Here is a 25,459-nt window from a genome sequence, read left to right on the forward strand (position 1 = left end):
ACGTCATAAAGGGATATGGAAATTATGTGAACCAGAAGAGGATAGCAGAAGACAGGAGGGCACGGAGAATTGCTTTGGGAAAAACTGCTTTTAGGTAGAACATTGGTCATGATGATTTAAGAACACGCTTATATCCATAATTCTTTATTGAAATTCGATGTTTTTGGGTATCCAAAATGACTCTGGACGAGGTGCACTTGACTATACACCCGTTTGATCCTGAATCCAGGAACGCAGAGCAGCGACGCTGGAGTAGACGCCAGGGTACCCCAGCAGACCACATCCCGCGCCCCAAGAGACGATACCATACTGGGTGGATCCCGCCCCCAGCGGCCCGCCGCTGTCTCCTTGGCACGAGTCCTTGCCGCCTTCCTCTACACCCGCGCAGATCATGCGCTCCGTGACTGTGCCGCCGTAGGTTTTGTTGCACGACGAGCGCTCCTGGATCTCGACGGTGACGTATTGAAGTCTGCTGGAGATTGACCCTGTGTCTGTAGTGCCCCAACCGGTGACATTCATGGAGGTGCCAGCTGCTGGTTCAGATGTTCCCAGATTGACCGTCTGCAAATTATAAGAATACCAATTGGAAAAACCTTTGTTGGGAGAGAACATCAACGCTGGCAGAAAATAACGGTATTAAGTTATGGACGTTGATTTCGTTGTTGGAATTTATGTGATTTGGTAATGAGGAGTTCCTGATATAATGCAGGCTCTAGCTTCAGGCAATCTCGCTAAATGGTTGATTTGGTCGTAATGCAAGACACAAATCTTCTTGTAGTTAACAAATCTTTTCACTTGAAGTTGTCTCAGACCATTATGTCTGCGGATTATATGCCACTCACCTCATTTCTTCCGGAGAAAGAAAGACAAGTGCAGAAAAGAGTAGTGACAAGACATCAGATCAATTCTTTGGTGCAAGCTATAAAATTCGGTAGTTGTTAGCTCCAAAGTCAGTTAACTTTCTTGTATATTTAGTGCACGTTTCCTAAACTTACACAGAAATATGGACCTTCACATTCTCGAGGGCTGTTGGTTCTAACACTGTAATACATTTCTGTACACGAAAATTGTGTATATGTGTGTGTGTGTGTGTGTGTGTGTGTGTGTGTGTGTGTGTGTGTGTGTGTGTGTCAACTACGAGGAGTCATTACAACCAAGTTTAGGAAACGTATGATTTGTTAGCGGGAGACTATTCACGTTTGGGCTGACAAACCTGTGGCTTTCATAGTTGTAGGGATCCGTTCAGAAAAAACGACACTTAAATATATCTCTGGAACTTCTGGTGCAGTTTCAGCCAAACCTGGTACAAACACTGGTGAGCCAATGCACTGTGACCGCTATCTACCACCAGACTGAGAGCCTTCTTCGTTATTAGAACGCGACGCGTTTTGGAAAGTGCACGGTTCAGTCACATTAATGTGACCACCACCTATGTTCGACGTCAATCTGCAATAACGACTCACAGACAGCATGTGGCCACACTACCAGTGGAGGGCACGTACACTGAGGTGAGAAAAGTTATGGAACACCCCGTAACACTGTGACCGACCTACTTTGGCCCAGTGTAGCGCAGCTACGCGACCTCCATGTAGCATGGACTAAACAAGTCGTTGGAAGTCCCTGTAGAAATACTGTGCCATGTTGCCTCTATAGCCGTCCATGATTGCTTAAGTGTTGCTGGTGATATATCCCACAAGAGTTCAATAGGGTTCACGTCGGGCCATTTCGTTGCCCATATCATTTTCTCGAACTGTCCAGAATGCTCTTCAAACCAATTGGTAACAATTGTGGCCTAGTGACATGGCGCAGCGTCAGCCATAAAAATTCCATCATTGTTTCGAATATGAAGTCTATGAATGGCTGCAAAAGGTCTCCAAGTAGCCAAACACAATCATTTTATGTCATTGATTGGTTCAGTTAAACCAAACGATCCAGACCATTCGACGAAAACCCAGTACACATCATTAAGGAGCCACCACCAAAATGGTTCAAATGGCTCTAAGCACTATGGGACTTAACATCTCAGGTCATCAGTCCCCTAGACTTAGGACTACTTAAACCTAACTAACCTATGGACATCACACACATCCATGCCCAAGGCAGGATTCGAACCTGCAACCGGGAGCCACCACCAACTTACAGAGTACCTTGTTGAAAGCTTCAGTCCTTGGCTTGGGGGCGTGTGCCACACTCGAACGATACCATTAGCTCTTACCAACTCAAATTTGCACTCATGGGACCAAGCCACGGTTTTCCAGTCATCTAGGGTTTTGCCACGGATTTTTGCGATTCCCCTGACAGACGTTCGAGTCTTCCCTCGGGCATCGGTTTGTGTGTTGCCCTTAGCATAAGTAAGTTTAAGTTAGATTTAGTAGTTTGTAGTCTTAGGGACCAATGACCTCAGCAGTTTGGTCCCTTAAGACTGTACCACAAATTTCCGAATTTCCAATGGTGCTACATAAAACTGGTGTCGAGGCAACTACCGTGCACCATGGGCCATAAATGACAGGGATGAACGACTACTATGGTGATGTGTATCGACGAATAAACGCGCAGCTGCTGAGGGAATTATGGAGAGAAACGTCAGAAAGAAAACACCCTGCAACAATCATCAGAGTGTTGTGTTCTGCAGAGTGTTTCGTGACATTCCTTGGATGGTCTCGTTATTCCGAAAGATACAATAGATCAACAGAAGTATGCATCTATCCCTGTTGACCATGCCCCCCTATTTTCTAGTTATTTTTCCTTGGTACAATGGCACCTTCCAACAGGGCAATGCAATGTATCACATTAGATGGCTAAAAGTGATTGCTCCTGGTTCGAGGAGCACCAGGATGGGTTTATCGTACTTCTCTATCCATAGAAATCCCCAGTTGCAAACCCAATTGGGAATCTGTGCTCTCTATCGGTCTTTTCACCCCACAGATCCTCAACCGAGAACCGGCACCGGAATCGGCACATCTCCACATCCCTGTCGGTACTGTCCACAATCTCACTGACTTTCTTCCTGCACATCTCACTGTTACACAGGCTGCAAAAGACGTTTATTTAGGCTTTTGACTGATAGTTGCATTTATGTGACTGGACAGTGTATTTTAACTAACAGAGATGTATGCGGAAATAATTGAGTGACGATACTGTTTGCAAAAGGGAAAATCTACTGATGTCAGCGACCTTCACACACAGTACAATGTTGCGGCCCCGAACTTGAGAGGGATCATATCGCATACTCTGAGCACATGCAGAGAGTGGTTAAACAAAGGTGAAACCACGGGAAGCGACAAGGTTCGGGATGTCCATGCCTCTTTAAAGAACGTGAAGGACAGAGGTTTTTCCGCTCTATAAAGCAGGAAAGGCGGCGATCTGTGACAGATATGACAACAGACTACAATGCTTGTGCACCAACAATCGTTTCGCTGCACACTGTTCACCACATATTGTTGAACATGGAGCACCACACCAGGTGACCTTCAGTATCCACGAATTGACCCATCAATACAATCAATTACAATTGCAGTGCACATGAGTCCATCGAGATTGGAATCAAATTAAACGAGCACTCTGATTGACATTCATGTCCACACTCCATCGTCCAGGAGGACAGTTCGAAATACGTACCATGCCAGTATTGGAACAACATTTGTTGTACCTTATAGTACTGTCATCGAATATGGCGGCGATGACAGCATCCAAGATGGCGGCAGTGACGTCATTCAAGATGGAGGCTTTTGGCGGGAAACTGCCACGCACCCCTCCCCTCCACTCACACAGAACAATGGCGGTAAGTTCAAATTCAAACAGGATAATGCATCACACCTAAGAAAATGGTGGGAAAGAAAGGTCACTTGGGCTACCTCCACTAACCTGTCACCCGACCGCCACCTCATCCTGTGAACTGGCACCAAGTTTGAATTTTCACTATAAATAATGGTCAATTCGCATATCTCTACTAAGCTAAGAAAATGAGGCAAATGAAAGGACACATGGACTAACCTAAGTCACTTGACCCCCACCTCCTCCTAAGGATTCGTGGGAAAAGGACGCAACCAATGCTAGACATAAGTCTTTATTTTGCATGCACCAGTCCTTATTTAAACAATTTCATGCAGCATAGCCATCCAATGTGTTCACCATGATGTCCAGACTCCAACTGACCTAGTACACAGTACCACCACCAAAGGGCACTCTCATCTGTGATGTAATCCAAGATGGTGGTGGGAAATGGCTGGAAACAGTGATTTCATGAAGAGGCCTGGAGTCAAACTGACCTAGTTTACAGTGCCACCACCAGAGGGCGCTGTAGTCCAAGATGGTGGCCATGATGTCAGGTGATGATGCGAGTACCATTATCTAATATGGCGGCAAACAGTGTGTTCACCATGAGGCCTAGAACATATTGTCACCACCAGAGAGCGCAGCTGTGACGTCAGCTGATGATGCGAGTACCATTACACAAGATGGCGGCAAACAGTGTATTCACCACATGGTCTGGTACACAGTACTGGCACAAGAGGGCGCTGTCGTCCATGACGTCACGCAAGATGTTGGCAAGCATTGTGTTCACCACGTGGTCTAGGACACGACCAGAGTATGCACCCATTACATAATCCAAGATCGTCACTCACAGTACGCGAAACAAGTGTCACCCCTCGCCTCACCTGTAGTCAAGCGCTGAGAGAGATGTTGCAAAACTTTCTCTCTCATGTGTTTCTAACGGGGTATGCACCACGTGTATAGCCCGTGAGTGCACGAATGTTGACATCATCTAGCCCCCACGCTCATACTGACCCCACAGATCATATTCTAGAAATATACTAACGATTGTAATGGAACACATGTGGCACATAGTACTTAATTCCAATCCAGTTTTAATTATATTCGATAACTGAATGTCTCACTTGGAGATTCAATGATCAAATGAGAAGTTCGAGGTTTTCCCACTAGGAACGCAGTCATCATTCATTCATGATGTAGCACCCTCCATCCCTATAATGCTGCACTCCTATTGGCTACTGCATCAGTGACGTGATTCGACGTCATAAAAGCTATATAAGCCAAAGCACAACCAAACTCGCCCTCAGTCTGTTTCTGTAGTTCTAAGAGTTTGTCACAGGTAAATCATTGTAATTTCACCATCATCAAGAAGTGTACCAGCAGCACCAGCAGCGACAGCAGCTGCAGCTGCTGCAAAAGCCGTCGAGGAGATTAAGATCAATTACCTGGTAAGTACTTTTTCAGTGTTCAAATATCCGATTGAGTCACAGTCCACTGACTACTTCGCCCTTTAACAGATTCTGTGTCTGTGATGTGTTTTCTGTGATTATCAAATATCTGTTTTGGGCGCAGTACATAGACTGGCACACCCTTTAACGGATTGTGTATTATATCTGTTTTGGACCACAGTCTACACAGACGGCAGTGTCCTTTAACGGATTGTGTGTGTTATATCTGTTTTGCACCGCAGTCTACCCAGACTGCTGCGCCCTTTAACGGATTATGCGTTTTATATCTTTTTCGACCACAGTCCACAGACTGCTGCGTCCTTTAACAGATTCTATCTCTGTGTTATGTGTTATATCTGTTTGGGCCACAGTCCACAGACTGCTGCGCACTTTAAGATTTTGTGTGTCTGTGTGTGCATGCTGCAGAGATTTTTTTTCCATGCTGGATATTATACTCAGTCTTTTCCGTCTTTCTAGAATTCATGCCTCGCATTTTAGCTGAGCTAGCCCATCAGCTAGAGGTCGAGAGGGCTGGAGCACAGTGTGAATGTAAGTACATTTGTAAAACGTAGTTCTTAGATGAAATAATTTTGTGTAATATGTACTGGTTTTCCAAGTGCCTAGATTGAGCTGTCTGAGACATACTCTTTTCATTTCTTTCTAGATGATTCAATGCATAGGGAGGGAGCCACTGAGAGTGTCATGCAAGCAGAGCAAGGCGGGGGTGAAATCCCTGATTGGGTTCATTAGATGGCGACCGCTGTGGATGAAGAAGAAGAGCTCATGGCCCTTAAAGATGAGGTAGCAGATATACCTGAGTGGGTGGGAGACCTCACTGAATGTGCCGATGAGTTGCTCAAGTCATGAAGCCAGAGTGGAGAAGGTGAATATTTTTTGAACCTCATCATTACAGCAAATAATTACTCTTATTTAGTCTTATTATTTATTGTTTCAAATCTAGATCATTAAACTTAATTTTTTCTTATTTATGTTACAGGCACATCACATGAACAAATGATAATTAATTGAAACCCTCATCTGCCGACAGGTGTTGTGGATATACCTTGATAGGGACAGCTGAAAATGTGTGCCCCGACTGCGACGCGAACCCAGGATCTCCTGCTTACGTGGCAGACGCTCTATCCATCTGAGCCACTGAGTACACAGATGAATAACGTGACTGCAGGGACTTATACCTTGCACGCTTCCCATGAGACACATTCCCAACTGTTCGCAATCTACATATGTAATGTTCCTAATAGATATTTGCTCATCCACTCATTACTCACGCACACCAAGGTGACGATTCCGGTAAGAGTTCGGGCAACCTGTGCACATTCACACAGACAAAGGTCAATGGCTGGGTAGCCTTTTAACTATATATGAAAATAGTAACTGTTCTCAAAAGAACAGATACCATTGATGACCATGCAGCTTCTCTAGGGTAAATGATAATTAATTGAAAACCTCAGCTGCCGATAGCTGTTGTTGATACACCTTGATGGGGACACCTAAAATGTGAGATCCTGGGTTCGAGTCCTAGTTGGGTCACACATTTTCAACTGTCCCCATCAAGGTATATCAACAACACCTGTCGACAGCTGAAGGTTTCAATTAATTATCATTTACTCTAGAGAAGCTGCGTGGTCATCAATGGTATATGTTCTTTCGAAAACAGTTACTATCTTCATGTATCACACGAAGTACATCGTGTATCTAGAGCAGTACTTGCAGGGGCGGGAATTTGCCTACACAGAGACATGCTGCACTGAAAATATAGCGCCAATCACAGCTGGGCGAGAGGTGGCAGCAGCACCTGCCCTGTAGCCCCACAAGCCCTCTGGCACCTATGGGCAATTCAGCTGGCACAAGAAGACGAACAAGGGCATATGTCTCCCACCTCACCAGTCGGTAATGGAGACATCAGATCCTGCAGGCCATCGCCGCAGCCCGGTTGTTCCCACCGAGCAACACTGCCTCCACTTCCTCAGACAATTCGCCCCTACCGTCAATGAAAGGTGTGTGTGGCAAGACGCATACCCCACCCTATAGCTGATGCACCCTCACCAGCATCATCATCGATGGGCTGAACTCCTAGTTGCAGTAGTAGTAGTACTAGTGATATTGATTAACATATGGCTACCCTCGGCCATGGGTGTGTGTGTTTGCCCTTAGGACAATTTAGGTTAAGTAGTGTGTAAGCTTAGGGACTGATGACCTTAGCAGTTAAGTCCCATAAGATTTCACACACATTTGAACGTATGGCTAGCGGTAGTGCTCTCCCCCATCCTATTGATAGTGAAGGACATCAGAATAACCGTATAATGATCCCTCTAGAATACCCAGCTGTTTCTAGGGCTTTTGAGGGGTGCATCTCATTCACAAGGATTGAGTATCCAGGAGGGTACCACAATCCTGTTGGATTTTAGAAGTGTGCCTCTCTGTCTTAGAGACTGAGCTCCTCAAAGTCCTAGAGTATCCGAGATTTAAAGCCATTAAATGCATTGCAGTACTATGCTGTGAGTTGAATCACCCATGTAAACATCCAGGTGATGCAGAGACTACAACTCTGCACCATATATGTGGCATTAATGGCGTTCTTTTTTTTTACCACATCCATTGCTGAGTGGTATCATGAATCCACCTTGAGCGCTATTATGGCACGATTTTCCAAGATGTAAGTATGCGGGTCAGCTAAAGCGCTTAGCCATAAACCACACCTTGACATCCATATACGTGTCTATGATCTGGTATATGGAGAGTCCAGTTATATTAAGCTCCCTAAAGATACAGCTACCAAGAATGCATACATTAATGCCGAAAATCCATATGATAATGCTTGTTTTACATTGTCAATCCTGGCTAGAGAGAGAAAGCACAATTAGAGAGGTCATCCTGAGTGACCGAACAGTTACGAAGTCCATGATATTAAGACATCTTTTACCTTTGATGGTATAGAGTTCCCCATAAAGATCCAGGACATACCTAAGTTTGAGGCGCAGAATACCGGCATATCGGTTCACATTTATGGTCTGGAGAAGAATAACGACAAGTCAGATGAGCAAGACAAGCACACCATCGTCGGCCCCCTCCATTCCTCAAAATTTGCAGGTGAGTGAGAGCTGCATGTAAACATGTTGCTCTTCTCTGAAGGTGATAATTATCACTATGTTTGGATCAAAGATATGTCCCGACTCCTTTCCTCCCAACTATCAAAAAATCACTATAAAAAGCATATTTGTTTAAGTTGTCTGAATTATATTTCATCAGAAGAGTTTTTAGCTATTAGATTGTGCTTCCAAGGACCCGGTACGAGTTATTATTCCCACAGAGGAAAATAACTTCATTCAATTTCAAAATGTTCACCACCAGCAGCGATGTCCTTTTGTAGTGTACACCAACTTTGAATGCGTGCTGGCTCCTACTACTCATTGTGAAGGTTCCCCTTAGCCTCACATACAACCTTGACACAAAAACACGTACCTTATGCAGCAGCGTTCCAAGTTGCAGGTGGACATGATCCTAAACTTAACCGCTACCAGTCTTATGTCGAGGACGATCCTGCAGTTTGGCTTCTCACTGAGCTTGAAAAACTTCCATGGGAAGTTGATAAGCTCTACAGTACAAACATTTATATGACCAAATGAAAGGAAGATGATGAAGTGTATGAGAAGGCGGTTAATTGTCACATTTGTGGGTTACCATTAGATAGAAAAGCGGAAACTCCCCGTAGAGAGCATTGCCATCTTATGGGTAAGTTCTGTGGTGTAGCTCATAATGCCTGAAATTTGAAGTTTAAGTTACGACAGCACATACCTGTCTTTTTTTATAATTTGAGTGGGTATGACGCTAATTTTCAAGTTGAGCACTTCGTTAGTTTCGGTATGAAGAATGATCAGGTCAGTGTCCTCCATGAAAGTGTTGAGAAGTACATTTATGTCTCAGAACGAATGACGCCAAAAATTACACTCCGCTTCCTTGACTCTTTATGCTTTATGCAGACTTCACTCCAGAAACTCGTTGAAACTTTACCTCGGAATGATAAGCAAATCACTCGATGTGCATTTCCTGATGAGGAAAAGTTCCAGCTTGCGACTAGGAAAGGAGTTCTCCCATACGAGTATGTAGATAGCATGGCAAAACTCAATGAAAGCAGGCTTCCCGCCATATCTGCATTTACCAGTACTCTCACAGGCGATGCCGTAACTGCAGCAGATTGTGAGCATGCAGTGAATATCTGGCGGGAATTCAACATCCCCAGTTTGGTAGAATACGCAAGACTACACACTGACACAAATGTGCGTTTGCTTGCAGATGTATTCAAAAAGTTCCGGATTGTATGTATGGCCACGTACTCTCTGGACCCCACCTTTTAATACATGGCACCTGGGTTGTTCTGGGACGCTATGCTCAAAAAAAGGGGTGGAACATCGAACATTTGACGGATGCTGCAATGCTTCTATTTTTTGAGCGTGGTATCCATGGGGGACTTTGTCAATGCGTTCACAGGCATGCGAAGGCAAATAACCCGCAGATGGGTGTCAGCTTTGATGCATCCCTTGATTCGAGTTACATTATGTTCTTAGATGTGAACAACTTATGCGGGTACGCCATGATGCAGCCACTGCCGGTTGGTGGGTTTCGATGGGTGCCCGAAAACCAATTGAAGGGATTAGGTGGAAAAATAATGGGTCTTGCAGCCGATTGTTTTGTAGGGTATGTGCTTGAGGCAGACATCACATATCCTAATAATTTGCATGGAGAGACAAGTGACTTGCCGTTATGTCCAGAGCAACAAATTCCGTGAGGGTGCACCATACCTAAACTGTTGGCTACTGTTGGAGGTAAGCAGAGGTATATTATCCATTATCATAACCTCCAGCAGTGCCTCAGCTTAGGAATGAAACACCCGAGCTATCTCCTTCAAGCAATCCTCCTGGTTGAAGGCGTGTATTGAACTAAATACCGAAAAGAGGGTGGTCGCGAGTAATGATTTTGAAAAACAATTCCATTTTCGGGAAAACTATGCAGAATGTAAGAAATTAAGGCGATATTTTGATTAGAACTGCATGGTAAGGGCATTATGGCGTGAGAAAGTGTATCGTCAGGCCAAATTTTAAGTGTGCCACCATCTTCAATGAAAACTTTGTTGCTGTGGAGATGTCGAAGACTGCAGTAGAATTTATGAAGCCTATTTATTTGAGGATGTGCAAACTGGATATCTCCATATTCTACATGTACCGCTTCCACTACGAGTTTGCGACGAAATCTCATTTCATGGAACCAAAGTTGCTTTATATGGATACAGACAGCTTTATCTACTGGATCAAGACTGTGATCCATATGAAGTAATTAGGTGCCACAGTAAGGAATTCGACATGTCTTGTTATGAGGTCGATAATCCTTATGGTGTTGTTCCTAAGAACAGGGAGCTTATCGGTCTCATGAAAGACGAGGCGAATGGTTTACTGATTGTAGAGTTTGTGGGACTGAGGTCCAAAATGTTTGCATATCGTACAATAGATGGGGGCACCCAGAGGTGGGCAAAGGGTGTTAGACATGTGGCACCTTGAGCTCTAAGAGTTGAAGACTATATGCAGTGCCTTTATGGTCACAGCGCTGAAGACACTCCTCCACACATAGTTCAGCAGATTAGTATTTGATTATGAGGTCACAAAGTGTACGCTTTACTACAATCTAAAGTTGGATTGTCTCCTCAAGACGATAAAAGTCATTTGTGAAGATGGGGTGCAAATCCTCCCATACTCACACTATTTACTTGAAGTGAAAGTAGGGGTGAGGGACTCTGATTGAGAGATAGAGAAAGAATGAGTGTGTGAATGGGGTGAGGGGGTTTATGCATCAAATAGTATGGCTCTTTTATGATAGTGTAATTATTGGTTGTGTGTGTGATGTGTGGTGTGAGTGTGTGTGCATATGTGGGGGTGTAAAAATATGTATGAAAGTGTATGTGTATGTGTAAAATATGTATGAATGTGTAAACACACACACACACACACACACACACACACACACACACACACACACACACACACACACACACACACACACACACATATATATATATATATATATATATATATATATATATATATATATACACCATGTGCCGGAAAATAAAAAAATTATTGCAACTTTATTTACATATAACCACAATGTGCTGAAAAATATTATAAATTTATCATTGAAATATTGAAATACTTTAATAACACACATATATATATATATATATATATATATATATATTGTCTCAATAAGTTGGAGCCAATCAATTAATTAATTATTTCATGGAAAATGTCTACTTCAAAAGAAAACAAAATTTATAGCCATCTAGTTAAGTAGGAGAACGTTAATTCACATAGCAGCTCTGTTCAATATAGTCTGTTGGGATGGAATTTCTTTAGTAATAGTATTTAGCATGTAAGTAAGTTAGTCAATACCTCTGCTTTAGTTTTAAGTGTGGCTCTATAACCGACATTCCCTTCAATGAATATCCAACATGTGTTGGATTCTAGCAATAATAATAAGTTAAGAATATCTCTGCATTGAACTGAAATGTATCTCGAGGACTATATATATATATATATATATATATATATATATATATATATATATATATATATTGCACATCACAAACTAAATTGTAAACTCAAGGACTGAATTGAGATGAATAAAGGGAAAAACATTCGTTACCCTACGTCACTGTTCTTATTTTAAAAAAACCTAATCACTATGTTTTTGTCAAAATATACATGTTTGAACACTCTGCAGTTACATCTGCATTGCACCACGCAGCTACATGACGTACTGCCTTGAATATACAAATTTTCAGAGACTTCCCTGCAGGCGAGGGGCGAGCAATGTGAAAGCGCACCTATTAATAGCACAGCTAGCGCTACTCCCTTGGTGACAGCGCACAAAGGTTGTGGTAAGTGAATCAGACAGTTCCAGTGTAATGCATGCATAGATGGAGGCGGGAACAGTATCACCAATAAACTTACTTGCTAGGGACGTAGGTGTCAAAACAATAAAATGATGAGTCTAGGTGTCTCTAGAGGGCTGGAGGTTTTAATAGCCCATGTTTGTCTTTTCGCTGTCGGTAACACTGCGTACTCGAAAATCTGCCAGGAACAAAATGTCAGTGACAGAAATGTACCTGAATTCATGACTTCAAACGCTCCTCGTCTGATACACTGATGTGAGACATTTTACATATTATTTTGCTGATCATGAGCATATTCTCCTCTTGAGCTCCGTGAATGTATGAGTTATTGTCCGTCGCACTCCGTACCAGAATGAGTTCCTGTTTAGTTTCGTAATATTCTGTCTCATGTCCTCAAAGTCCCCATAAGCATTTTTAGAGGTATTCAGGCCATAAATCTCTTGTACTTTGCAACAGTTCTAATCTCTGCATCGTCTATGAACCATCCCGCATTTTCTAACCTGGGAAATCCGCTGGCGATGCCGAGATGTATGTTTTAAGGGTTGATGTTATGCTGACATTGTGTGTATGGTCGATCTCAGAACCGTTGCGTTCATAGCATATCTCTTGGAATAGGAATGCTAAAGCGTTACGGGTCAGCTTGGCTCCCACTGTATCGCTGCCGTCAGTTTTCTCCCATGACCCCTCCAGATATATGAAACTCTTTCATGAAAGCGTGAGTGCGTCTTGGTGCTGGATGACAATCCTGATTTCATCGTTCCTTTTAAACGTGGTTGAAGTGTAAGGTTTATGAGAGAAGTATTCCTGACGTAATTCTCTCATCATACTCTACTGGACTGGTTATATTGAGTGAAGACGTCATCACACAGCTTCAGGCCAACTGATTTAAGAAACTCGTAGTTCGCACGTGTTATCACTTTGCTGTTCGGTAGAGAATTGTGATGCTGTGGATTGCGTGCACTTGTTTTATACCGTACACCCATCCCGCCTTAGATGTAATCGTACAATGATTTCCTCGCCACGAAAGCCGACAAGTTGATTATTCTGGTCCACAGTACGCAGTTCCAAATAGTCCAATGTCTGAGCTGTCACAGAAAGGTATATTGCATTGGCAGGGGTCTCAACAATCTTATACACCATTGCAACTGAGGGGAAGAATCCGCAAATAGTATGAATCAGACTATCGTTGAGATAGGAGTTCGTTGCAATGTTACACTCGACATGGATTGTGCTGACTGGAAGTATGTCCACTGTCTAATCTGACTTGTAAAATTTACTTGGATTCTTCTTCAAAATCTGCCCATTTGTGAAACCCAGCAGGCGCCCTATTGAACCTTTCTCGTTAAAGATAATCGTTGCATTTACAGTCCTTATTTCAGATTTAAGTGTATTAATGTTTGCACGTAGTTCAGTACCTTTTGCAGACTTTCAAGACTTCGTTCACATCGTAGATATCGTATGCACCCAGTTCTATTTCCACAATATGTTTTTCACCATTAATATCAAAAAAAGGTTCAAATTGCTCTGAGCACTATGGGACTTAACATCTGAGGTCATCAGTCCCCTAGAACTTCGAACTACTTAAGCCTAACTAACTTAAGGACATCACACACATCCATGCCCGAGGCTGGATTCGAACCTGCAACCATAGCGGTCGCGCGATTCCAGATGAAGCACCTAGAACCGCTCGGCAACTGCGGCCGGCATTAATATCCAGATGCAGTTTATTGTTAGCCTCAGTGATATTTGGGATGCTGTTGTACATCTCCAGTCCACTCAATGCAATACTCCATTCACACACATCCATGCCCGAGGCTGGATTCGAGCCTGCGACCATAGCGGTCGCGCGATTCCAGATGAAGCACCTAGAACCGCTCGGCATCTGCGGCCGGCATTAATATCCAGATGCAGTTTATTGTTAGCCTCAGTGATATTTGGGATGCTGTTGTACATCTCCAGTCCAATCAATGCAATACTCCATTCACACACATCAATGCCCGAGGCTGGATTCGAACCTGCGACCATAGCGGTCGCGCGGTTCCAGATGAAGCACCTAGAACCGCTCGGCAACTGCGGCCGGCATTAATATCCATTCACCAACGCTCAAATCAACGGGCGGGAAGTAATTTGCACAGAATACAGATGATCGTTCTCTTAACGCCAAAGTTTACGACATTGCATGTGAACCTCAACTAATGAATGAATGTTTAAACATCCTCCTTATATAACATGCTTCTACTTCTACTTCTTCTTTGTGAACGTCAAGAGAAACATGATGCATAGATGTCCACAGAGGTGTGTATTAAAGTCCTGATAGCGACGATAATTGTGGAGCACACGTCTTCTGTGAGTGAAGTATCGTTGTAATTCTTCTGGTGGTTGCAGGTCTCCAAATGAGTCGAAATAGTAGACATTATTCTCATTATTCATAACATATCACACCCAGTGGGTCCCAGGGCCTCCAGCAACATCCAAATTCACAATACCACATTCACCAGTTTTCCACGTAGCCTTCGGTAATGTACCCCGCATAAACACACCACAGAATCCTGGTATCTTTAATTTGACTCTAACAAACTTAAGAAGATCTGTATTTGTGAGTGGTTGATCTGGCAGGACCGTTAATGGGCTTTTTTTTATTTATGAATAGACCAAGCCCTTTCCTGTACAGTTTCAAGTATAGTCCTTTTGCGATGGCAGCGGCTTCCATTATGCGGTTATGTCCTCTTGCCTCTTATAACTGTGCTTGGGAGTTCTGCGCGTTCTTGACCGTTCGAGCAATAGCTGCAGCACCACCAGCGAGGGAATCTACCGCCGAGAGCGCGGAGAGTGCCGGGATGAGAAATGGAATAAACGCGCCAGATGTCTTGGGTAATGGTTGAACTCGAGGTGCTTTAACCGATGCTCTTCTTCTTCTTCATCTTCCCACATCGTTCTGCTTCAGTGCGTTTTTAGCTGCATACATCGTTGTCAGGATACAGTTCTTCAAACAGCCCTTCTTAAAATTCTTCTTGTTTAGTGCAAAACGTGCAGCATTCATAACTCGCTTGAATTTCGTCACTCCTAAACCCAACTTAATTTTTCCACGCATGGTTTTATTAACTGCAAATGCTGCCATGTGTTGACCTACACCAACATCCTTTCTTCTTCGCATAGTTTTAGCCTTATCCGCTAAAACCCTACCTGCAATGCGACGACTTGATAGATCTTTATTTGCAGCGTATGTGATGTCGTGTTCCATACACGCTTCGTCGAGCAAATTAACTCCATCACCTCGCGCCAAGCGTTTCTGAAGCTTTGTCCCAGGTCCACACTAGTTATAACCAGGGATGTGTAATTCCACTGGCAATTTGTCTGGAATACCACCACCTCCGCTTATGCGTCTCCTAGCACGCATGTTACACTACTGTGATAGTTGTGGACTATGCACACTCATTATATAGCAAATCGCCGGCATCAAATGGTTCAAATGGCTCTGAGCACTATGGGACTTAACTTCTGAGGTCATCAGTCGCCTAGAACTTAGAACTAATTAAACCTAACTAACCTAAGGACATCACACACATCCATGCCCGAGGCAGGATTCGAACCTGCGACCGTAGCGGTCGCTCGGCTCCAGACTGTAGCGCCTAGAACAGCACGGCCACTCCGGCCGGCCGCCGGCATCTGTCCAGCTGTTTTGTGTAGCAGGAAAACCAAGCCATTTGACTAGTGCTTTATTTCCCCGACGTCTTATGACTCTCTCCACGAGAAAAATATCCGGTTCTGAGCTTTTCTGCAACTCCTCGGTGCAGAAGCAGCCTGCAATTTCTTCACCTTTACTATCCTTCACTATATAAGTTCTAGGATTCGTTCGTTGCACCTTTGAAACTATAAATATCTCAGTTGACCGGTTCAATAAGTATGATTTCCCAAATGCCGTCTTGTGTTTTGAGATACGCAAAAAATCACCTACATTATATTTCGGTTTGCGTGGATCCAGCATTTTAATGCGATAGTACACCGCATGCATGAGTCCATTATCACGAACTTCGATTGGTCTCATTTTTGTTGTGATACGTTTGGTTCGGTTGTACTGAGCAGTTATTTCTGGGAGGACATCTGTCAATTTGCATGAGCCACGAAGGTTAAAATGCATCCACATTCGATCTTTCATTGCTCTGTTCAAACGTTCGACGATACTCGCCTTCAGGTGAGTGAATGTTGAGTAGTGATGTAATCCATACCACTGCACCACGGTCTTGAAATACCTATTGTAGAACTCCCCACCGTGATAGGTTTGGAGGTTCCCTCGGCATCGATTCGTTCCTGTCTGTAGCAAACGCTCAAAAACATCCGCGACGTTTCTATCCGTTTTTGTTTTGACAGGTAATGCCCAGGCAGATTTGGAGTATGTATCAATAACCATTAAAATATATTTGAATCCATTATTCTCATGTGAATATTCCCTCATATCTACAAGATCAGCTTGCCATAAGTCATCCAACCGTTTAATAATAACATGCGTGCGAGGGTATGTTTTGCGTGCTGGTTTAAGTAGTTCTCGAACTACTGTCTATAGCGTCCCCAGTGCCATATTACGAAAAGACTTTAAATTATTTATAAAGAAGACATTCATAATTTGTAAGAGATTTTTTTTCATGTAGCCGTAAAATAATAATTTCTCTGTCCAAGTTTCAAATGCAAAGAAATAATTTATGACAAAATGATCTAAAGAGGTGACAAGATACACTCTTTTGTTAATTTTTTAGTCGTCTTCACTTCCTCTTTTGTCTTGAATGTGTCTAGAGGGACATCTTGCGTGTGCTGACGAATGTAAGCATATTTGTATGAGTTAAGCATATAATATACTGATTTAATATTATTGTGCACTTTTAATTTGTAAGAGGTGATCCCGATTTCATGTCCGCCTTCCTTGAATTAACCTGCATTCAAGTAATTTACAGCTCAACAATCGCAGCGGCCGATGCAGCCAACGACGCCATTACGTGGCGATATTAACTTATGAAAATTTAACGGAAGCTGAAAACTCGCCCGCTATTAGCATAATATCAATTTTTCTCCACAGCCGTACGAAGTTGCAGAAATACTTAGCTTTAAGATTCTTATTTTCAGTACCATAGCTGAGAGCCAGAGCCAGGACTCCGACTACAATACAATAGTCAACGGAGGTAAGAAAAATACTCTCGCGCGTGTGTGGGCCGCAATTTTAATTAATAACTAAAGATTTCTTGCTTTTAAGTGAACTGACTAGCCGAGGAAAGTAATATGAAAAGTTTATTACATTGTTCAACTTAAATATCATTTTTATTAAGGCCCACCACGTAAGTCGGCAACAATCAAAAAATAATAATAATAATAATATATACATTAAATTACGACGGCCGACGGACGCGAGATGTTATTATTATTTTTTGATTGTTGCCGACTTACGTGGTGGGCCTTAATAAAAATGATATTTAAGTTGAACAATGTAATAAACTTTTCATATTACTTTCCTCGGCTAATCAGTTCACTTTAAAGCAAGAAATCTTTAGTTATTAATTAAAATTGCGGCCCACACACGCGCGAGAGTATTTTTCTTACCTCCGTTGACCATTGTATTGTAGTCGGAGTCCTGGCTCTGGCTCTCAGCTATGGTACTGAAAATAAGAATCTTAAAGCTAAGTATTTCTGCAACTTCGTGCGGCTGTGGAGAAAAATTGATATTATGCTAATAGCGGGCGAGTTTTCAGCTTCCGTTAAATTTTCATAAGTTAATATCGCCACGTAATGGCGTCATTGGCTGCATCGGCCGCTGCAATTGTTGAGCTGTAAATTACTTGAATGCAGGTTAATTCAAGGAAGGCGGACATGAAATCGGGATCACCTCTTACAAATTAAAAGTGCACAATAATATTAAATCAGTATATTATATGCTTAACTCATACAAATATGCTTACATTCGTCAGCACACGTAAGATGTCCCTCTAGACACATTCAAGACAAAAGAGGAAGTGAAGACGACTAAAAAATTAACAAAAGAGTGTATCTTGTCACCTCTTTAGATCATTTTGTCATAAATTATTTCTTTGCATTTGAAACTTGGACAGAGAAATTATTATTTTACGGCTACATGAAAAAAAATCTCTTACAAATTATGAATGTCTTCTTTATAAATAATTTAAAGTCTTTTCGTAATATGGCACTGGGGACGCTATATGTCTCCATACTTATTGGATGATACCTCTCTCTCTAAGCTCTGAGATTATTGAAACAACCTCATTCCAATGAGCTGTATTACCTGCAGCCGCTGATGCCATGAGCAGCTGCAGTCGATCTATTAGTTCGCTGGGGTCATCATAAAATATATATATATATATATATATATATATATATATATATATATATATATATATATTCAAGGATTTGATTGATCACTGCTTTATGCTCAATGTCAATACCATCACCACTGCTGCTGTTGTTTTCAGCTTCAAGTATTGGTTTTATAATGGTTTTATATTTCTTGTTGCTTAGGCTGTTCGTGATCTTGTGTAAACCAGTAATGTGCGGTATTTCATGGTATGTTTCCCTGTCATTAAGTGAATAATTTATAGGTTTTTGGCAGGTCTTAGGAAAATAAGATTTATTAAGCCGGGTTGTCTCTCAAACCATCTATCACCAATCTGTATTGTGTCATCAGTTACAGTTATAGGATGCGTACGGTCTTCCCCTGCTAACGCCGAATGTTCTATGTATCTGAGTGGGGGGTGGGGGTGACAAATAATGAATTCATCAATGGCAACACCCTCGTTATCGTGTGTTTTTGTTTTTACTGACAGCTGTTGGAGAGATTTAGTAACCGGCTTAAAGGTCTCTTTTAGTGTTTGCTGTCAATCCATATGCCCTCAGATCAGCAGACGTCATTTCTCACGAACTGCTTTAAGCGCCTGAATCACTTTCTGCTTCATCGACATCCCGGTGTATACTAATCAGACATCTCCACAGCATGAGGCTTTATATATCTGGTCATTTTCTTCCTCCTCTTACTATGATCCTGATCGCGCTTCTCAACAACAAGTAAGTTAACACCTATTTTCCTTTGAATAGCATCGACATTTTCAGTTAAGTCGGTTACTTTCTTACTGACTTGATTAACTAGCTCATTTAATGCATTCACCATGCTCACAAGAGTTCGGTAAGACGTCTCTAGGTCATACACATACCTACAACTTAATGCGCAATAGCCTTAATTTTCGCATTCATGTACAGGCGAATGTTCTGTCTGTGGACACCCAGCCTCTCGGGTTGAGAGGTAGACATACGCACGAATTTGTCCATGCTGTAGCGAAGACTGATGTACTGACCTCTCTTACCGTGCTATATAGGGTGTTACCAAAAGGTACGGCCAAACTTTCAGGAAACATTCCTCACACACAAAGAAAGAAAATATGTTATGTGGACATGTGTCCGGAAACGCTTACTTTCCATGTTAGAGCTCATTTTATTACTTCTCTTCAATTCACATTAATCATGGAATGGAAACACACAGCAACAGAACGTACCAGCGTGACTTCAAATACTTTGTTACAGGAAACGTACAAAATGTCCTCCGTTAGCGAGGATACATGCATCCACCCTCCGTCGCATGGAATCCCTGATGCACTGGAGAATGGCGTATTGTATCACAGCCGTCCACAATACGAGCACGAAGAGTCGCTACATTTGGTACCGGGGTTGCGTAGACAAGAGCTTTCAAATGCCCCCATAAACGAAAGTCAAGAGGGCTGAGGTCAGGAGAGCGTGGAGGCCATGGAATTGGTCCGCCTCTACCAATCCATCAGTCACCGAATCTGTTGTTGAGAAGCGTACGAACACTTCGACTGAAATTTGCAGGAGCTCTATTGTGCATGAACCACATGTTGTGTCGTACTTGTAAAGGCACATGCTCTAGCAGCACACGTAGAGTATCCCGTATGAAATCATGACAACGTGCTCCATTGAGCGTAGGTGGAAGAACATGGGGCCCAATCAAGACATAACCAACAATGCCTGCCCAAACGTTCACAGAAAATCGGTGGCGATGACGTCATTGCACAATTGCGTGCGGATTCTCGTCAGCCCACACACGTTGATTGTGAAAATTTACAATCACGTTGGAATGAAGCCTCATCCGTAAAGAGAACATTTGCACTGAAATGAGTATTGACACATTGTTGAATGAACCATTCGCAGAAGTGTCCCCTTGAGGCCAATCAGCTGCTGATAGTGCTTGCACACGCTGTACATGATACGGAAACAACTGGTTCTCCCGTAGCACTCTCCATACAGTGACGTGGTCAACGTTACCTTGTACAGCAGCAACTTCTCTGACGCTGACATTAGGGTTATCGTCAACTGCACGAAGAATTGCCTCGTCCATTGCAGGTGTCCTCGTCGTTCTAAGTCTTCCCCAGTCACGAGTTATAGGCTGCAATGTTCCGTGCTCCCTAAGACGCCGATCAATTGGTTCGAACGTCTTCCTGTCGGGACACCTTCGTTCTGGAAATCTGTCTCGATACAAACGTACCGCGCCACGGCTATTGCCCCGTGCTAATCCATACATCAAATGGGCATCTGCCAACTCCACATTTGTAAATATTGCACTGACTGCAAAACCACGTTCGTGATGAACACTAACCTGTTGATGCTACGTACTGATGTGCTTGATGCTAGTACTGTAGAGCAACGAGTCGCTTGCCAACACAAGCACCGAAGTCAACATTACCTTCCTTCAATTGAGCCAACTGGCGGTGAATCGAGGAAGTACAGTACATACTGACGAAACTAAAATGAGCTCTACATGGAAATTAAGCGTTTCCGGACACATGTCCACATAACATCTTTTCTTTATTTGTGTGTGAGGAATGTTTCCTGAAAGTTTGGCCGTACCTTTTGTAACACCCTGTATATGCGAAAACTTTTGAAAGTTTCGTCGGTACCTACCTTTCCTCAGTTTTCTTGTTTTATCAATAACGAGAAACTTATACTGTGAATGATTCCAGCAATCTGCACATATCTTTACAAAATCATTGAACGACATGTCCGTTCCGACATGTGTTTTAAATTCAGGTTGCCTTGTTTGAAGGCTATAATGAGGTTTGCGTTATCCCTAACCAACTGTTTGGGAATTCTGGAATATGTCTGACTTAGATAAAATACATCAGCACCCATATGACGGCCGAAACAGAAGTATTTTCGAATTTGGTCTTGGTTTTCAATAACTCGTCTAGCATTGAAAAAAATTAATAATTGTATTACTGACTATAATGAGATATGTATGAAATAAAACGCAAACACGTTCTGACGTGTATATATATATATATACACTCCTGGAAACTGAAATAAGAACACCGTGAATTCATTGTCCCAGGAAGGGGAAACTTTATTGACACATTCCTGGGGTCAGATACATCACATGATCACACTGACAGAACCACAGGCACATAGACACAGGCAACAGAGCATGCACAATGTCGGCACTAGTACAGTGTATATCCACCTTTCGCAGCAATGCAGGCTGCTATTCTCCCATGGAGACGATCGTAGAGATGCTGGATGTAGTCCTGTGGAACGGCTTGCCATGCCATTTCCACCTGGCGCCTCAGTTGGACCAGCGTTCGTGCTGGACGTGCAGACCGCGTGAGACGACGCTTCATCCAGTCCCAAACATGCTCAATGGGGGACAGATCCGGAGATCTTGCTGGCCAGGGTAGTTGACTTACACCTTCTAGAGCACGTTGGGTGGCACGGGATACATGCGGACGTGCATTGTCCTGTTGGAACAGCAAGTTCCCTTGCCGGTCTAGGAATGGTAGAACGATGGGTTCGATGACGGTTTGGATGTACCGTGCACTATTCAGTGTCCCCTCGACGATCACCAGTGGTGTACGGCCAGTGTAGGAGATCGCTCCCCACACCATGATGCCGGGTGTTGGCCCTGTGTGCCTCGGTCGTATGCAGTCCTGATTGTGGCGCTCACCTGCACGACGCCAAACACGCATACGACCATCATTGGCACCAAGGCAGAAGCGACTCTCATCGCTGAAGACGACACGTCTCCATTCGTCCCTCCATTCACGCCTGTCGCGACACCACTGGAGGCGGGCTGCACGATGTTGGGGCGTGAGCGGAAGACGGCCTAACGGTGTGCGGGACCGTAGCCCAGCTTCATGGAGACGGTTGCGAATGGTCCTCGCCGATACCCCAGGAGCAACAGCGTCCCTAATTTGCTGGGAAATGGCGGTGCGGTCCCCTACGGCACTGCGTAGGATCCTACGGTCTTGGCGTGCATCCGTGCGTCGCTGCGGTCCGGTCCCAGGTCGACGGGCACGTGCACCTTCCGCCGACCACTGGGGACAACATCGATGTACTGTGGAGACCTCACGCCCCACGTGTTGAGCAATTCGGCGGTACGTCCACCCGGCCTCCCGCATGCCCACTATACGCCCTCGCTCAAAGTCCGTCAACTGCACATAAGGTTCACGTCCACGCTGTCGCGGCATGCTACCAGTGTTAAAGACTGCGATGGAGCTCCGTATGCCACGGCAAATTGGCTGACACTGACGGCGGCGGTGCACAAATGCTGCGCAGCTAGCGCCATTCGACGGCCAACACCGCGGTTCCTGGTGTGTCCGCTGTGCCGTGCGTGTGATCATTGCTTGTACAGCCCTCTCGCTGTGTCCGGAGCAAATATGGAGGGTCTGACACACCGGTGTCAATGTGTTCTTTTTTCCATTTCCAGGAGTGTATATATATATATGTAATTATTTATTTAAATATCGTACATATGGTGTAGTATTTCAGGAATATCATTACAATCTGTATGTATCTTCTTCTTCGCACCTGTACAGTACTTCCCAAACAAAGCTTTTTAAGATGCTATAAATTCAGCAAGTATCTCTCTCAAGCCAATAGGTGCCTCACAGAACTCAGGTTTTTCACACACATTTAATTTGTTTCTCTTTAGGTACAGCGTTCATGCGCAAACAGAGTTGCTGCTTAAGATCGTCAACATGTACACTATGCACACGTAGGGAGTTTACAACATCACGGTATGCAGAGTCTATGCTAGGCAACCAATGGTTCAGTCTGTCCAGTGCAAGACGTATGGGAGTGTCCAGATCGTATAACTTCATATCTGAAGCATGTCTTAGATAAACGCAGTTGTCATCCGATTTCACACATAATGCACAGTCATCATACCCTGTTGTAATAGAAAGTGTCACACCAGTAAACCGAATGTTTGGGGGAGAATGAGTTGGATAATACTCTGCAGTCATCTGCTGATTTATGTAGCGCTCTGTATGACATATTTCATTCCAGTCTAACTCGTATATTGGCACTTTAACACACTTGGCTACATTTTCAGTCTCCATTCTCGCATGCAACCCCTAGACAAGTTGTGCTTCTATAGCGATGTTCACACGTTTCGATCCACTGGGAGTTAAATTGTATGTGGAGGTGAAAAGCGAAGGTGTACTCGAAGCCTTCTTATCTACAGTATCTGCACTCTGTGGTTGCGCTATCACAGGGGTGTTCTGCTGGGATGGGTCATACGTTGGTGACCAGTACTGACCTCCATCTTGTTGTTTAACACCACCAATGACAGCATTCCATGTGTCGGGGGCAGATCGCGTGTCCTCATCACGCAAATCGATGAGTGGGACGGAAAACAGATGCTCATTTGCCTGCTCCATCAAATGGGCTACGTGCGCTACTGGATCCCACGTGGCCGCTACTCATTCTGACGCACTGGAGGCTGTTGCTGCAGGTCTCAACAAGTTCAGAGCTGAGGTTGATACTGGTCCAGATGTGTCAGCAGAGCTTGGCATGTTGGTGCTCGAGCCTGTTGAACAAAGATGAGGAAGCATCAGATATAGACCAAGATGTGAAAAGTTTGAATAATAATAGTAATAAGGCTAGCCAGAGAGAAAGATGTAATATGGGATGCTTACTTTTCCGTTTAATTCTGTTGTGCATGACTGTGCTGGAGTGCAACTGCTGTTGATGCTTCGTTGTTCTTATTCTTCTGCTGCTGCTTCTGCTGCCTGACTGGACAAGACTGAGGTCCCAGAGCTACTGAGCCTCGCCTATATCTCCTACAGTGATGTCACGAGATACTACCACCCTATTGGCTGAAGTCGAGCACGTGACTGGATTAAGGGGTCCTTTTGGTTCCCGGCATTTCCCTCACCCCAGAACGTCATCTTGGATTACGTCACGTGGCAATATGTACTAGGCCTCATGGTGAACACACTGTTTGCCGCCACCTTGGATAATGATACTTGCGTCATCACCTGAAGTAATAGCCGCCATCTTGGACGACAGCGCCCTCTGATGGTGGCACTGTGTACTAGGTAAGTTTGAGTCTGGACCTCATGGCGAACACACTGCTTCCAGGCATTTACCCCCACCATCTTGGATTACATCACAAATGTGAGCGCCCTCTGGTGGTGATACAGTGTACTAGGTTAGTTGGAGTCTGGACCTAGTTGTCAACACACTGGATGGCTGTGCTGCATGAAATTGTTTAAATAAAGACTGGTGCAGGCAAAATAAAGACTTATGTCCAGCACTAGACGAGTCCTTTTCCCACGAGTCCTTAGGAGCAGGTGGTGGTCAGGTGACTTACATTAGTACAAGTGTCATTTCTTTTGCGCCATTTTCTTAGCTTAGTAGAGATACGCGAATTGACCTTTATTTACAGTCAAAATTCAAACTTGGCGCCAGTTCATAGGAAGAGGTGGCAGTCGGGTGACTTAGGTTAGTGGAGGTAGCCCAAGTGACCTTCCTTTCCCACCATTTTCTTAGGTGTGACGCATTATCCTTTTGGAACTTGAACTTCCCGCCATTTTTCTGGGGGAGGGGGGTGGCACTTTCCCGCCAAAATCCGCCATATTGGATGACGTCATCGACCCCATCTTTGATAATGGTACTTTGGGGTAGAAGGAACATTGACCAAATACTCATGGCATCTACGAAGGCCAGTGGAGGGAGAATTGTGCTATGAAGAACATTCACCAGGGATTCCATGAGAGCTGTTCCAGTAATCGAAGGAGCCATGACTGCTGTGAATTACGTGATCACTGCTATGGACCATATACATCTCTTAATGCTTGATGTCTTCCTTGGCGTCAGTGGCATCTTCCATCAGCATAACTAACCATATCACAAAGTCAGTATCGTGCTACAGTTATTTGAGGAGCATGATAGTGATTTCACATGGAGTTAATGCTTTAAGTAACAGCATGTC

General features: G+C 43.7%; 1 protein-coding gene across 1 annotated transcript in view; it reads right to left on the reverse strand.

Moving 5' to 3' along the window:
- Positions 1-201: 201 nt before the first annotated feature.
- LOC126474423 (trypsin alpha-3-like) overlaps positions 202-25,459 on the reverse strand; it is a 51,590-nt gene continuing 26,332 nt past the window's right edge. Inside the window, exon 2 of the mRNA XM_050101894.1 lies at positions 202-561. Coding sequence (XP_049957851.1) covers positions 202-561 — 360 coding nt within the window. The remainder of the gene's footprint in view (positions 562-25,459) is intronic.

Source organism: Schistocerca serialis, chromosome 4 (genome assembly GCF_023864345.2).
Source record: "Schistocerca serialis cubense isolate TAMUIC-IGC-003099 chromosome 4, iqSchSeri2.2, whole genome shotgun sequence".
NCBI classification, from domain to species: domain Eukaryota; kingdom Metazoa; phylum Arthropoda; class Insecta; order Orthoptera; family Acrididae; genus Schistocerca; species Schistocerca serialis.